Below are 16,284 nucleotides of genomic sequence, written 5' to 3' on the forward strand. Positions count from 1 at the left end.
TTCTAGAGTTTTTAGTTTTAATATTCATCACATTGCTATACAAATTGTGTATGTGATAATTTTTTTTATTAATTCCATGAGCTTTTATGAACGGGTCTCAACTATGAGACGACACTTTTAAACCTTCCACATTCAAATTAATCTCTATTTGAGCCGAATAGATCTTTTGAGGAAGAAAAAGCTTTGACCTCAAATTTTATACGGCTGCATATATGAATACGATTCGAGCTTATGACCTCATTTAAATAAGCAGAACGGCTTACCAACTCATCGGGATCTTAAAATTTATGTGAGAATTTATTATTTTTATAGTGAGCGAGTATAAGCAGTGACATCGCAAATTAAATTAATATATAAAGATTAATTTTAAAAGTTGAAAAAGCCAAATCGCAAAATACATTAATTCCTTATACTATCAAAAAAAATTAGCCTTTTTTTTAAAACTAGTTTCGCATTACGTGCTATGCACGTGGCTCGTAATGTGACTCGTCAATTTAAATTAATTATATTTTTTGTAAGAAATAAATATAATACTTAAATTTATCAATTTTTAAAATTAATTGACATCAATAACATTTATTTATAATTTATTATGTTAAATAAAGTTATTATAATTATATGAATATATTTTATGTATAATTTATATTAAATTAGTTAGAGTTTTTATTAATTATATAAATAATTAAAGTAGTAGTGAGTGTAATATTATATTAATTCAATTTGTTATAATTATACTAATACATTTTAAAATTATAATCAATGTTAAATAAGTTAGAGTTTTATTGAATTAGGAAATATCTTATCTGTTGGACTAAATTTATTACATTAATTGAATTCATAATAATTATATTATTGTATTTTATTTATAATCAATATTAATATACTTTATGTTGGATTAAAAAATATCTTATGAGTTGAATTAAATTAATTTATTATAATTATATTTTTTTATATTATTTATAATTTATATTTTAAAAGTAGAATTCTATTGAAATAAGGAAATTATAGATCCTAATTAAAAACTAAAATATTTAATTTAATTAAAAATAGAAATTATATAAATTAATTAAGAGTTTAGATATTAATTAGACTTGGGATTTTAAGACAAAAAATTTAACAGGGTTTGATAAAATTAACAAATCAAATAAACATCAAACTTATGTCCCGTAAAGTTTATTAATTTACTTATCTCATCCAAAATTTTATATATCATGAGGGCCATGATTATATTAATAATTTATATGGCTATACTCTTTTTATGTGGATATTACCGTTAGATAGCAATTTGCTAGATCGTGGGATTGATTTCTCCCACAAACGTTTCCCCACCCTCTAATTATATAAAAACAAATTATTGCGTAGGACAAAAAACAGATAAAATTTGATTACTATATTTAAAATAATCATGTACGTTTGTGTCAACAGTGCGAGAAAATACCAATATTATTTGCTTATATTAAACATTTTAAATAAAAGTTATATGGTCATTCATTAATTATTTATTTATTTTAAATATATACTATGATGAGAGTCATAATTAGATATATTATAATTAGAGTACTAACTGAAATTATATTATATTATATATAAATTATCTATTTTATTCTTAATCAGTTATCTAATTTTTAAAAGTAAACATTCCTATTCATCGGAATTAGAGGACATGATGGCCTTCCTCAACAGAAGGTATAGTTTAAGTTTCCTACTGTTGTTATTATGTTAGGAGTCTTCTTTTGATTTTGCTACTATCTAATTTATGTGAATAATTCATATTAGGCTTCTTTTTGTAATGCCGTAAATCAACTTTACAATATTTTTAAAGGGAGCTATTATTAAGGAAATTTACAATATAGAAAAGTTAGAGTTTTGGTTGGATTAAAAAATATATTGAATCATTATTAAGGGTATTACCGTAAAAGTGCCTGTCCCCCCCCTCCGTACTTTTATACTCCCTCCGTCCCATTTTATTTGTCCACTATACTATATTTAGATGTCCCAAAATGATTGTCACAATTGTATTATAAACACATATGTTCCTCTTTTACCCTTAATGTTAATGGTATTATTCTTGTATTTGTGTTGGCATTTAATGTTGTTAGTATTGTATTGACTATTTTTCTTTTTTCAATATAGTAATTCTAAATTAACTTAAGAATTAAAAAAAGGTACAAAAGGAAGAATTATTAGCATTTAATATTTTCTTAATACGTGTGATATTAAAAAGTGGACAAATAAAATGGGGCGGAGGGAGTATATAGTATAGATGTTGGGAGGCTAAGGCCCTTCATATCTTCAGGCTCTATCCTCTAGTCCAATGAATTACTCTTAATAAATAAACAAAAATTAGATAACATAGTAATCAATAAAATAATTAGAAATTAACACTTTACGCGCCTATGAATTAAATTGAAAGTAAAACCAGAAAAGACAAGTAAAAGTTTTTATAAAAAGAAGATTCACGCTCTATAAATGAATGTGGGTAATACAATTTTTGCCTGTGATCATGTGATGTGATCTGATGTATATGCTATGGTTTATCTTTCTTTATAATTGCACCAATTTTTTTGGCAATTCTATTTGTAAATATATGCTCTCAACATCCCACGAGCCTCTCAACTCAAACAATATATCCTTATCTCTCTCGCCATTTCTTCAATTATTTCCCCTCCTCTCTTCATATATTCTCCTCTCTTTAATCCCCATCACCAAACAAAACTAGTTCCAATTTGATTCAAGAATAATAATATCATGGCTCTTGAAACTTGGCTTTTTAAAGTCAAATCTGCTATATCACACAGTTTTGATTCAGTCATAACCACTAATCCAATACCAAAATCATCCAAGAAATCGACTGTCATCGGAGTCTTAGCCTTTGAGGTGGCCGGTCTCATGTCTAAGCTGTTTCACTTATGGCCGTCTCTTTCGGACAAGAACATAGTTAAGCTTCGAAATGAATCTATTTCCATCGAAGGTGTTCGGAAGATTGTGTCGAATGATGAATCGTTCCTTCTTGGTCTTGCATGCGCAGAAATGGCTGAGAATCTTCGGATTCTTGCTAAATCTGTATCGAGATTGAGCAAGAGATGTAGTGACGGGAATCTTCGTCGTTTCGAGCGGTTATTCGACGAGTTTGCGAACTCAGGACATGATCCGAATTGTTGGGTGTTGAGTTGCAAAGAAATGGAAGCCAAGAACAAGAAAATGGACAGATATGTAACGGTGACGGCAACTCTGTATAAAGAAATAGAGGAGCTAACGACGTTAGAGAACGGATTGAGAAAAATCTTGCAGTGTAATGATCACGAACAGTCAACAAAAAATGAACAGAAGATTATGGATCTTCAACAGAAAATATTCTGGCAGAGACAAGAAATAAAGTACTTAAAAGAAAGATCCATTTGGAATAGATCCTTTGACGGCGTCGTTTCAATGCTGGTGAGGTCTGTGTTTACCATATTAGCAAGAATCAAGCTTGTTTTCGGGGTCGGACATGGTTATGGATACCCAGCTTCATTGCCACGTAGCCTCTCAGCTTCTGCAACTGTTCATCCAACTGAAAACCCTAATAATTTCGTGTCAGGTCCATTAATGAGTAGCAGTGCTACTACGAAACTTGATCATCAAGGCTTCTTTGAATCAAATTCGAAGCTTCTAAAGCCGCCAGAGACTACGCTTGGTGCTTCAGCTTTAGCTCTGCACTACGCTAATTTGATAATAGTCATGGAGAAAATGATCAAATCGCCACAGCTCGTCGGGGTGGACGCTCGGGACGATCTTTACTCTATGCTACCGAATAGCATACGGTGTTTTTTACGGTCTAGATTGAAAGGAGTCGGATTTTCCGCCAGTGATCCCCTTCTCGCCGGAGAATGGAGAGACGCGTTAGGGAGGATTCTCGGGTGGTTGTCACCTTTGGCACATAATATGATCAAATGGCAAAGTGAACGGAGCTTTGAACAGCAAAATATGGTTGCGAAAACTAATGTTCTTCTATTGCAGACATTATTTTTTGCTAATAAGGACAAGACTGAAGCTGCAATAACAGAACTTTTAGTTGGTTTGAATTATATTTGGAGATTTGAAAGAGAAATGACTGCTAAAGCCTTGTTTGAATGTGCCAACTTCAATGGAGTACTGATGAACAATTCTCAGAAGTCCAGCTAGGAAGATGGTGTTCTTAGTTTTTTATTTTTTTTCACAAATTTTCTTGATTTTAATTCTGTTTTCTTAATGTTTGATCTTTAGATTGAACTGGATTACAGATCTTTGAGGGTTTGTTAATTTAGTGTCTGACCCTGATCTGTATATCAGCAATTATAGGTGTATGTATGTACATGATATGTGAGTATAATTAATCTACCATGGTTCTTGGACTTTCCTATCATCAAAATTATTTGCAGCCATGTGAAATAACAGTCTTTCACATTATTTTCATTATCATTTAGACATATTGTATAGCAACATTATTGAATCAAGATTCTTTCTGAAGATCATTATAATTAATTATAATGTGTGGTTCATTATGATATAAAGTTATAAACTAACTTACATACAGAAGCTGTTAGATATATAGGTCCATCAAGAACCTTAGATTTGAAATCACTAATGTCTAATCTCTCAAAAGCCGGATTTGATCGGTATTCTAAAAATTTATAGAAGTCTCGAGTTCGAGTTTTCGAGACCACATCTATGGCAATGATGTGTGTAATTCTTATTCGTCGATATATAATTTTTCAGAACTCTATTTTGTCAATTATTCTTGTTTTGCCATTTTCCTTTTGTTATGCACATTTGTAAATAGGATGTGCCTATTGATTGAGGGTGAAATTGTCTTATAAGCCAGAAACATTATAGTAAGACTAGTTTTTTGTTTAACATATCTTGAAAGAATTAGCATGAAAGGACAAACCCTACCCTTATTATTATTGATGTTGTTCTTTTTCATTTGTTTATAAATTTCTCCATTGATGTGGGTTTACAGCTCATATAGCTTTAATAAATCTTCTCACTAATTTTGTTTCCAACCCATCTTATTATCCCTTTTCTGCCCCACTTCCATTCCCTTTTCAATCTTACACATATTTTTTTTCAATTTTTTATTATAATCTCTTAAATCTAAAAGTGAAAATTTAAGAAGATTTAAATCTTTTAAAAAAAGATTACATACAGTTATTGTATTTAGGTGAGAGTTGATCATTTTTATAGTGAAAAATAATAAATTATTCTCTATTGTGTAACTCACTCTTTCCCACACATTAAAAAACTTATAAAGAGATATTTATATTTTATATATACTATTGATAAAAATTAAACTTTAAGAGGATGTGGGTACTCGAAATTAAGGACCACTTAAAAGAACAATTTGATTGCTAACTGTCCCATAATTATATTTTAGGTTAGCCACTAGATCAAATTTTGAACCTGGGCTAATCATTCTGCCCTGTGAAAGGTAATCTTGTAAGGCTGTGAAGTCGACCTGAACCAAACATACGAAACAGTTATGCCTGTGGTCCAAACTTAATGAAAAAAAAGCTGAATCTGGAGAGGTTGATGGCTTGACCCAAAGGTTGGTTTTATTCGGTTTGAACCGTCTTTATAACAAAGTGTGTCCAAAATAAGCCAGCCAGGGCACACAACATACCAATTTTTGCCAGAACATGTGCAAATCTGGTTACTATATCACAGGCATGTCTGCCGGAACAATTATTATGGCATTGCATTTTCATTGCATCATCAACGTGGTGTTTGCTCTTTATGCTCACTCATGTTCGTTTATTTGACATTATCCGGCCATCAGTTCTTTTGAGTGAAAAGTGATTTATCTAAGATATAACTTTTCCTCGCATGTCAATTTTTTTACCTAACTGAAATTCAAATTTATGAAGTCCGGACCGGGCTCAAGCTGGACATAGACTTACATAAAAGTATTAAAGGCCAGCAGGCCTGGTCTGAGCCTTATCCATGAATAGGTTTGCTATTAGGCCTGTTCATGGGCCGGGCTCGGACCGGACCCGGCGGGTTTTCAATTTTTTTTGCAAGTCCAAATCCGGTCCTAGCTCGGCTTTTCGGACTTTACATTTCCTACCCATCGACCCTAAATATCATAATTTTTTGCGGGTTCGGGCCGGATTTGGACGGTTACATGTAATCTTTATTAAAATGAAAGTCCAAGCCTACCATAAAATAATAAGCTTTTTGTGGGTTCGGACCAAACTTGGTACGAAAAATCATTGTTTGAACCCGGCCCTAAATACCGGGCTTGGGCTGACCTGGGCGGGTACTCAAGCCCATGAAATGGTCTATTTGCTACCTTCATGTATGAGTGTAACTAAGTTGAGTCGAGTCGAAACACTGGCAAACTCGAACTCGACTCTAAAATCTGGAACTCAAACTCGATCGAGCATATTATAAGTTTTAGCTTGAACTCGGTAGAATAATCAAGAATCGAGCTCAACTCGCCTCGATTATCTATAAAAATATTTAAATTTTAAATTTTAATACAAAATAAAAATTATAAGGATAACCAACTAGTTATTGATCGAATGGTACAAGTGATGGGCAACATTATGCTAAGGTTGTGGGTTCAATTTCTTCCATAAGCACTTTTCTTTCTCTAATTTATATAGAAAAAGTAAAAAATAAATTAACTAAAACTTGATTAGGCTCGTAAGCTCACCGAGTTAAGTATTTCGGAACAAGTTCAAGTTTAAATTTTATTTTCTAATAGTAATAAATCCATTAAGTCATAAAGCTTCAATTAAAATTTGAAGAATAGATCATATATTTTATTAAATTAATCACTATATTTTTATATATAAATTATATTTGAAAAATAATAATACTATTAAAAATATTTAATTTTTAGTATAATGTTTAAAAGTAATGTTACTAAATATTTTTAGATAATTATTATTATTAGAAAAATTACTAATTTAAAAATTGAAAATGACAGGTGTCGATTTAATCGACAATTTACAATGTTAGAGTGCAAATGAAAAGAAACTGAAAGGTAGATGAGTTTTGAGACAATTTATCTATTTTTTAGATCACAGTTCTTTTATTAACAAGTACATAATAAAGTAATAAACACATATTAAAAAAGAGATGATTTCATCAAACTTAAATAATTTACTGTGCCCCAAGCAATTATTGCTTTGAAATTAACAGGAATTCAGAAAAAATGCTCATGTTTTTGGATATCTGCCAAGCTGCCCAACTTGGCTTCCTACTACTTCAACTCGGACTCAACTCATTTTGTGCACATATTTACTCCTCTTGACTTCTTTTGTTGAAAGGTTTCCTAGCTAAACCTGCCGTGTGGTCATTATTCTTCTTTACATCTTTTACTTGAAGGTAAATTCTTACTCAAATCTGGTTCATAACATGTATTTTAACTAGATTTAGGTAGTTAACCGTAAGGAAACATAAATATTACATTAATTTTTTTTTCTTCAAAAAGTGCATCATTTTTTACTTTATTTCTTTGAAAAAGCACATCTATATAAATAACTCATAATCTTTGTTTGTATTGGCCCAGAAGATGACTGCGGGTTCAAAACCTGACGAAGTTCAAGAGATAGTAGAATCAAGACATGACGAAGCATACGACTTGGTGAAAAAAGAACTAAAAGGACTCATCTGAAAAATTTAGCCTAATAAAAGCTATATTTATTTTTAATTTTTATTTATTTATTTCTTAAATAAAACATCGAATCTTATTAAAATTAAATTTTTTGATTAAGGTTTGTTTTCTATAAATAGCTAGATTTATTATATTATTTTGATTTATCATAATATCATTAATTAAAACCAAAGTTCAAGTTTTTTATTCTTAATTTTCAGATTGAATTTTAGTTTACGAGCAGAATTTACATTAATCTCGCTTGAATTTCCAGATCAATACTAATAGTTTTATCAAACGGCGGTAACTTCATTTGCAATTTGGATTACATCATTTGGATTCGGCTCACGTCATTCGAGTATGGGTTACGTAATTCAAATCCTATTTACCTCATTCGAAATCAAACCGGTCAAAGCATTAATACCTAAAATTATCTATTTATAAATTTAAAAGTTTGAGCGTCAGCGTGAAAACCTCGTGAACAATTTCTAACAATATAAATCACATTTTAACACTAAAATATTGACTCAAAATCAACTCAGTGCAGCATAGCAACAGAACTTATCCAAAATTATTTGAAAAGTTTAGTGTCTGCCTTTAATACAAAGCTAAATGTGAACATTCAACTCATGCCAATTCTACAAACTCAGCTTAAAATAAGATCACTCGCCTTATGCAAAAAGCACTATGTTATGTTACAGCAATTCCAACTCATACATCTATGCAGCATAAATTATCAAGAAAAACAAAAAAAAACTTAAAACTTAATTGATTAAGAATCATTTCTGATTTCTCATTAACTAATTTGTGCTTTCTATAGTAACCAACATTGAATGAAGAAAACGAAATAATCCAAAAGTTGCTAAAAATATCATTTCTAACGAACATCTTTGTTATTTTTATATAGTAATCCACCTTCTGAGTTTCAAAACAGGGTTTAAACAGCACTCAATTTTTGATATTGATCCCAAAATTAAAGATAGTAAAAAATATTCTCATTTCAAAAACAAAGTTTTCTACTTATCAAATAACCCGGTGGTTGAACAGATCAATGATTAATTATGTATCGTGCTCCAAGGAATGACAAATGTTTAAGCCAATTTTGTAATCCCAAATTAAAGAGTGGAAAAGGAAGCTGCGCCAAACACCAAGAATAAATTCTATTAATCTAAATTTACTTTCTCTACCTATTGATGCGATACTGTGTAAATTTTACATTAAATTTTTTTCAAAACCGATTTAACATGATATGCAACACTATTGACTTCAATGGCATGTACAGTTCAAACGTGGATGAATATAATTTGTGCGTGTGAGCTCCTACACAATGCAATTACAACCTAAATCACTAAAACCAAGAAAAGACTCAAGAAACTCTAAAATCAATATAAATTAATTTTTTAGTAAATTACCAGTCAAATGTACCTCAAACGGTACAAGCACTAAACACAAAATGTTAAAATCATGATCCTCTCGTGAATTCATTTTCTCCTATAAGCACTCTCTCTTTCCCAGTTATTAAAAAAAATTGAGTGAATTTATGAGGATTATGTGTTACTCGACCTCGTAAGTCTAAATGAATTTATTTAAAATTTAATTTATATTCATTTATTTTAAAAAGTTTAATAAAGTAACAAATTATTTTGCATATAAATGCGATTAAAAGCAATAAACCAAATCATATATGAACTTGATTAATAGCTCGTATATAGATACGTTTATAAATTCTTGAAGTGGCTTGTATACAGATTTGATTATTAATTTATAGACTCGCTTATTAATTATTAATAAATTATCTTGAATTTAGTATATATTATTTTGCTCATCAGTTTTTGAATATTTTTTATTAACTGATTTTAACTAAAATTACACTATTTTATCGAATATCAAATATATTAAATTTTTAAGATATATTAATTTGAATTTAATAATATAATTTATATAATATTAATAATTATTTTTTATTTTATGTAAAGTAATTTCATACGCACAACTATCTTTTCCTTTTGTCTTCTACCTAAATTTAAAATATTTAAATATCAAATTATACCCTCGACTTAAGCAATACGCAATTAATATGTAAATTTACTTTATAGACAAATTAATTTTAAAACGGGTGGTTATGTTCAATTAACTCTATATTTGCAAATTAGTTTATAAGTTAAGGAACAATTAGGACAATTAACTTATAAGTTGAGGAAATAAATTGTAAAAAAGTTAAAAAATAATTAACCACAATTATCAACTTTAAAACCAATTTATCTATAAAGTTAATTTATGTGTCAATTATACAGTAATTATAAGTTGAGAGGCTAAATTGCTACTTAAACCATTAGTATTCTTTAAATAAAATTATCAGAACACAATCACTATTCTCTTCCCCTACACTGCTACTGCTACGCCTCCCCGCCAACTACTGCCGCCGCTGCTTGTGCTGCGCCTCTCCGCCCGTTTCCGCCGCTTCCGCTAGTGCTGTGCCGTTTTTCCGTCTGCTGCATTCTTTTGGTATAATTCTTTCTCTTTTTTTTTTTGAGTTCATATAATTTTATCTTGTTCTTAAGTTTTTTGTTTAACTCGCGTTTTATTTGATTACTAGTTATTCTCTATGTAGTTGAAATATACGTAAAGATTTAGACTATACTATAAAAGTGGGGTAAACAAAAAAAAATCATTGAATTTTGATAAGCCTGCTTAAGTAGATAATTAAGTTACAAATTGTCACTTTAATTTGCTTATTGAGAAATTTTAATTACTTGCTTCAATCCCACTTTTAAGACTGCCATAACATAAAAATTAAATTGTTAGAGGATGCATTCAATTCCACATTTAGCGCCGAGCTTTGGCTTGTTTAGCGTTTAAATGAATGAAAATGAGTTATCCTGGGCCGATGAACATTACAAAAAGAAAACAAGGTCGAGCTTCGTATTCATTGCTTGAACCGAGTTCGAGCCAAGCACTCTCTTTCTATGATTTTCATCAAGAGTTTTGATAAAGTTACCACTTTAATAAGTGTACCGCTAATTGTTATATAGGATTTTGACTTTTAATACTTTCTTCATCACCATAATTAGGAAGTTCATTTGGATGGTTAAGAGATAGATAGACGTAAAAAAATTGTGTAGAGTAATTTTGGAGACTGGAGATAAGCAATTACTTGCAATTTTTGATGAACTTTGATATTAAAGTTTGTTAGATACATATGGTTTCTGTTTAGATAAGCAGTTAAATGTGCCTTTTTTGATCTCAGGGGGAAGAATAATCCTTTGTCCCAATCCCAATTAAAATAGTTCAAAGAGTGCGATTGTGATTCCTTTAACAAGTTTGCCATCGCACTCCACAATCAACATTGCAGCTTATCTTCACTCAGTAATGGAGTGTACAGCGTTTTCTTCTATTTATTCTAAGTCAAATTCTAGGGTTTTCAATTCAATCACTCAACTCTCAAGCTTAAAACCACCACCAACACCACCTCAATTCCCTAAATCAATATGTTATAACCCTTCGTTTCGTGTTTTTAATTTCTCATGCAAATCTACCTTTAAGAGACTCATTCCTCATGCTGTCTCCTCTCCTTCCTCTTCTAAGGTAATTAATTATACTATATTTCTGGTCTATTTGTCTCTACTTAATTTTTGTTTTTGCAATTAAAGTTTGACTTGTTTTAATATTATTTGGCTGGTGTATGAAGATGGCTGTTACTGCGGCAAGTGATTTGGAGTTATCAAATATAATGGCATTATCCCCTCTGGATGGACGGTATTGGGATAAAGTGAAAGACTTGTCTCCTCATTTGAGTGAATTTGGGTTAATATATTATAGAGTTCTTGTTGAGGTATTTTCCTTTTGTGTTTAGTTTTAATTTGGGGTTATTTCTTTTTAATTACTCAAAATTGAACAAGACAAATGCTCTCATTATAAATGTAATTTCTCTATGCTTAATTTGGTCCAACTAATCATACTTTACATAATGTTATGAGTTTGATTTTGATATTTTTAGTTTAGCTCTGGAATTTTTTGCACTTTAATACATATATAGTTTGATAGTATTAATTTCGGGTTAGTGATTTTTAAGGTTTATTTCAGTACAAGTTCGTTCCTTCAAAATGCATAGGATGCTAACCTTTTATTTTGAATTTTGAATTACCTATTTCTGCAATATTTTTTCGTAACTAGTTTTGTATTCAAAAGTTTAAGGATGATGGTATCAGAGGTATATATTTGCGGAAAAAATGACTTATAGTTGTGCTAGCAAAGCTCCAGTTTCTGTAGTTTAGCCAAGTATGTTTCTTATATCATTCTCTTCACAACCTTTGAGGAAAATACAGTGAGAGTGCATCTTTAGTTCTTCACATTTTTGCTCTTGCGTCCACTATGGGTTGTTGGAGTGTATCTTTTTAAGTGGTTCAACTTGTTAGTTAAGTGTCTTCTTTGCTATGTTTCTTTAGCAGGAGGAGTGAGTGAGCATGGAATTTCCTTTTTGCCAACTCTCACAATCTCCTCCTCCACTGTTGATTTTGTTTTTGATGTTCAAAAGGTGATTCTGCAGAATTTTGTCTTCTTTTAAAGGTTCTTCTTTAGTTTGTCTCCGGAGGAGTAAACGGATCACGGGTACTTTGTTTCGCTAGCTTTGGACAAAGAAATTGTTACCTACTTCAATTTTGGGAATCACTTTAAATATATTATATTCAATAACTAAAATGTAATCATATATAAAGCTAGTACACTAAGTGAGACATATCATGTACTTATAATACGATGATTTTAGGAATTACTTATATTTTCCACTTTCCAGTGATTCCTTATACTCACACAATAAATAAGCATGCTTAGGAATGGCTGTATATGATCAAATAAGAAAATTAAACCATTGATTTTGCAATTAAAATGTCAGCAATTTATTGCAGAAATACTGATGATCAAAGCATATTCCAAAGATTAGTAGGCACGCCATGTAACTAAACCAAAAATTAGTAGGCTCACAAGTAAGGTGAAATCAGTAATAACGTTCTTATCTGCTGTCTTTGAATATCTCAATCTTGTGTTAAGAAATTATCAGATAAGTTGCTTGGGAGTTCTTGTTTTAGTTTTATGTTTCCATTTCTTACCCAAGATAAAGTTAATATTAAGTGTAGAATCCCTATCTCAGGTCAAATGGTTGTTGAAGCTTTCACAAATTCCTGAAGTCACTGAAGTTCCCAATTTCACAGAAGAAGCTCAGTCTTATTTGCAAGGATTGGTTGATGGGTTTAGCAAGGACGACGCCCTGGAAATTAAAAACATTGAAGCTGTGACAAACCATGATGTAAAAGCAGTTGAATACTTCTTGAAAAAGAAGTGCCAAGTACATCCAGAGATAGCTAAGGTTGTTAGTGATACATTTATTGTTTTATGTGTCGGAATCAACTTGCTTATATCAATTTGATTTAACTAACCAATATTGATTTGTTCATTTTAAAAATTTACTGATTAAATAACTGTCTCTCTTTTACCCTACAGGTGCTTGAATTTTTCCACTTGGCTTGCACATCCGAGGATATCAACAATCTTGCCCATGGTTTGATGCTGAAAGATTCAATGAACAGGGTCATGTTTCCTGTGATGGATGAATTAATTAAAGCAATATGTAACATGGCTGAAGACTATGCATCCATTCCAATGCTTTCTCGCACTCATGGACAGGTAAATGAGCTAACTATGTTTTTGAATTATTAATGCAGTGTTGTCCTTTATTAGAAATCAACAAGTCTCTGTCTGAATTGTATACCCTTTTTATATGGTAAGAAATGAGTCTCTGCCTGATCTCAATCTTTAAGCATGCGAGTCATATTATTGTATTCAACAATAGCAACCTAAAGTGTGTACTACATGTTTATTGATCTTGTCAGCTTTGGCTTCGTAATTTTGGCTATTTTAGTTTGCCTTCAATATTGGTTGATACTTTTACAGTGTATAAATCGGTGTATTCTAAGCTAACCTTTTTGTGGCTGTAAACTTGTGACTTCTTGTTGTATTTAGTCAGCTTCGCCTACAACTTTGGGAAAGGAAATGGCAGTTTTTGCTGCTAGGTTAAGCGAACAACGGGAGGAAATGGCTCAAGTTAAGATAAAAGGGAAATTTGCTGGTGCAGTTGGAAATTATAATGCACATCTTGTTGCATATCCTGAAGTTAAATGGCCTTTAATTGCCAAAGAGTTTGTGGAATCGCTAGGGTTGTGCTTTAATCCATATGTCACTCAGGTGTGTTCTTCTGCCCTTTTTAAAGATACCATAGTTAGACTTTGTGTTAAAAAAATTGGAATTTTACTCTAATAAATATATCTGAGATAGAAAAAGTGGCAAATGGTAAAACAATTTGTGTATTCATATTTGTTAATCCAGAACAAGCTAATAAGTGGATAAGATGTTTTCTTTGCATTAAAGCTCTGAATGGATTGGCAATGTGTCGATCTAAACTTTTGAACTACTTGTGTAGAGTGTCATCAGCAGTAAGTGGTAGTTGAAATATTTGGAAGTCTTTGAATGACTGCGTAGCATGTTTCTTGTTTGCTTCTTTTCTTTCCCCTTCTATATTCCTCTTTATGTTTTAAGAACGCCATTGTCTGTTTTTCTAATGGTGTCTTTATACTTATTTTGCAGATTGAACCACACGACTATATTGCAAGACTTTTTCATGCAATCATCATTTTTAACACTATCTTGATTGATTTTGATAGAGATTTATGGGGATATATATCCTTAGCCTACTTTAAGCAGGTGGGAGTTTTGGAGTGTGATTGACACTGATAAATGTTTTATTTAAATACTGAATGGCTACTTAATTTTGTTCATAATTTGGAGCAGATAACTAAAGCTGGCGAGATTGGGTCGTCAACTATGCCTCACAAAGTAAATCCTATAGACTTTGAAAACAGTGAAGGTAACCTTGGAATCGCCAATGGAAGTTTGTCTCATCTCAGTGAGAAGTTGCCTATTTCACGTTGGCAGGTAAGATGCAGTCCGTTTCTGTTTCGACCTATATTTATACTCCATGCCTGCTTGTCTACCCTTCTGGTTGTTGCTTTGCTTCTAGTCACTCGTAGCTATGATATGCCAATGTAAAGGGTCATGGCCAACACTTGTACAAAAGTAGCTGATGTAGGCTTGATCTGTGTGTCAAAGTAGGTTGCATGGTGCAAAATTTGGCTAGTTTATTTGCTTACTTTTTCCATGGTTCTTTCTTTGTAGGTTAGGTTTTAAAGTCCAGTTTGTTGTGTGTGCTTTAGTTTCTACATACCTGTTCGGCAGATCACAAAGGCATTGACTCTGCAAGTTTGATAATTATCTATCTTGGCTATGACCCTTTGTTATATGTTTTATTTTCAGCGTGACTTGACTGATTCAACTGCTTTGAGGAGTATGGCCTATGGTTTGGGACATTCTCTTTTAGCCTACAAAAGTGCATTGAAGGGAATAGGAAAGCTACAGGTATGAAGCAGCTATTTTTATGCTACATCTGTTGAATATATTTCAGGACTAACTGTTAAATCTAGACTTAATTGGTTAAAAAATCACAAACTTTATCATGTTTTGCAATTTTAAAAAACTTTCATTCAGTTATGTCAATCGAAAACATGAACTCTCATTTTTTTGCAATTTGAAATACTGAACAATTTTTCGCTAAAAAATGCTGATATGGACATCAGAACATACATTGTTTTGGGTCCACATCAGCAATTTTTTAACGGAAAATTGCTCAGTGTTTCGACTTACAAAAAATTGAAAGTTCGTGTTTGACATTGCCAAAATTAAAAGTTCGAGTTAAATTTGCCAAAGACCCTAAAATTCGTGATATTTAAAGTATCAAGCCCGAAATTTGTTAATCCTTTTAATGGATTGATTCATATATATACTAGATTATCTTTCATGTGTTTCTTTAAGGTGAATGAAAGTCGTTTGAGTGAAGACTTGAACAATTCATGGGAGGTGCTTGCGGAACCAATCCAAACTGTATGTACCTTTTAATCTTATAATTGTTTTTCTTTTATTTTCCTTTGTACCTTACTCTCTGAATCATGTACAGGTTATGCGGCGATATGACGTACCAGAGCCTTACGAGAAGCTGAAAGAGCTGACCAGGGGAAGAGCTGTTACCAAAGAAAGTCTAAGAGAATTCATCCAGGGCTTGGAATTGCCAGAAGAAACAAAGGCCCATCTTTTGGAGTTGACTCCACATAGCTACGTTGGAGCAGCTATTGAATTGGCTAAAACCGTGGATGTCACAATGAATTTAATTAACGGGAAGAAAGCTCTATAAACCGATGGTTACAAGTTGCCCAGAGACGGTATTGTTATAACAGAAGATGCGACCGAGTAGATTGCGTTAAAATTTTCCTCCATCAATTTTATTAGATCAAAAGTCTAAGATTTAAAAGTAGATTTTAATTTTATTTTAAACTTCTGCGTAATAAATCACTATTCTTTTGTTAGAAATTCCCACTCTACCCATGTAGAAAAGTTGGAATCCCAATTGCTCAATTGCTCAATTACTCAAGTCTCGTGCAAACAATAGTTATTGTTTGGTATATACAGGTACCATAATGCCAAAGTTGTCAAAAAAAAGATTTGACTAAAAATTGTGCTCTAAATCAACTTTCTTTTATTTGAGTTTGATGGTTTTAAATTTA

The 16,284-nt window shown here is 31.4% G+C and overlaps 2 protein-coding genes across 2 annotated transcripts; both read left to right on the forward strand.

The window, feature by feature from the left end:
- Positions 1-2,509: 2,509 nt before the first annotated feature.
- LOC126671164 (protein PSK SIMULATOR 3) lies at positions 2,510-4,373 on the forward strand. Its single transcript, XM_050364886.2, has one exon. The coding sequence runs from the start codon at positions 2,749-2,751 to the stop codon at positions 4,162-4,164; it is 1,416 nt and encodes a 471-aa protein (XP_050220843.1). The 5' UTR covers positions 2,510-2,748; the 3' UTR covers positions 4,165-4,373.
- Positions 4,374-9,959: 5,586 nt separating this feature from the next.
- Positions 9,960-16,151, forward strand: LOC126673830 (uncharacterized). Its single transcript, XM_050368131.2, has 11 exons — positions 9,960-10,126; positions 10,869-11,206; positions 11,310-11,453; positions 12,768-12,983; positions 13,118-13,300; positions 13,637-13,858; positions 14,258-14,374; positions 14,462-14,605; positions 14,984-15,085; positions 15,539-15,607; positions 15,681-16,151. The coding sequence occupies exons 2-11, from the start codon at positions 10,991-10,993 to the stop codon at positions 15,912-15,914; spliced, it is 1,647 nt and encodes a 548-aa protein (XP_050224088.1). The 5' UTR covers positions 9,960-10,126; positions 10,869-10,990; the 3' UTR covers positions 15,915-16,151.
- Positions 16,152-16,284: the final 133 nt, after the last annotated feature.

This window comes from Mercurialis annua, linkage group LG3 (genome assembly GCF_937616625.2).
Source record: "Mercurialis annua linkage group LG3, ddMerAnnu1.2, whole genome shotgun sequence".
In the NCBI taxonomy this organism is placed as follows: Eukaryota; Viridiplantae; Streptophyta; class Magnoliopsida; order Malpighiales; family Euphorbiaceae; genus Mercurialis; species Mercurialis annua.

Excerpts from the sequence above, each read along its gene's own strand:
- LOC126671164 (XM_050364886.2), top strand. The coding sequence starts at position 2,749 with ATGGCTCTTGAAACTTGGCTTTTTAAAGTCAAATCTGCTATATCACAC.
- LOC126673830 (XM_050368131.2), top strand. The coding sequence starts at position 10,991 with ATGGAGTGTACAGCGTTTTCTTCTATTTATTCTAAGTCAAATTCTAGG. Across the intron at positions 11,454-12,767 it reads ATTATAGAGTTCTTGTTGAG|GTCAAATGGTTGTTGAAGCT; the intron begins GTATTTTCCTTT and ends TCCCTATCTCAG. Across the intron at positions 12,984-13,117 it reads TACATCCAGAGATAGCTAAG|GTGCTTGAATTTTTCCACTT; the intron begins GTTGTTAGTGAT and ends TTTACCCTACAG.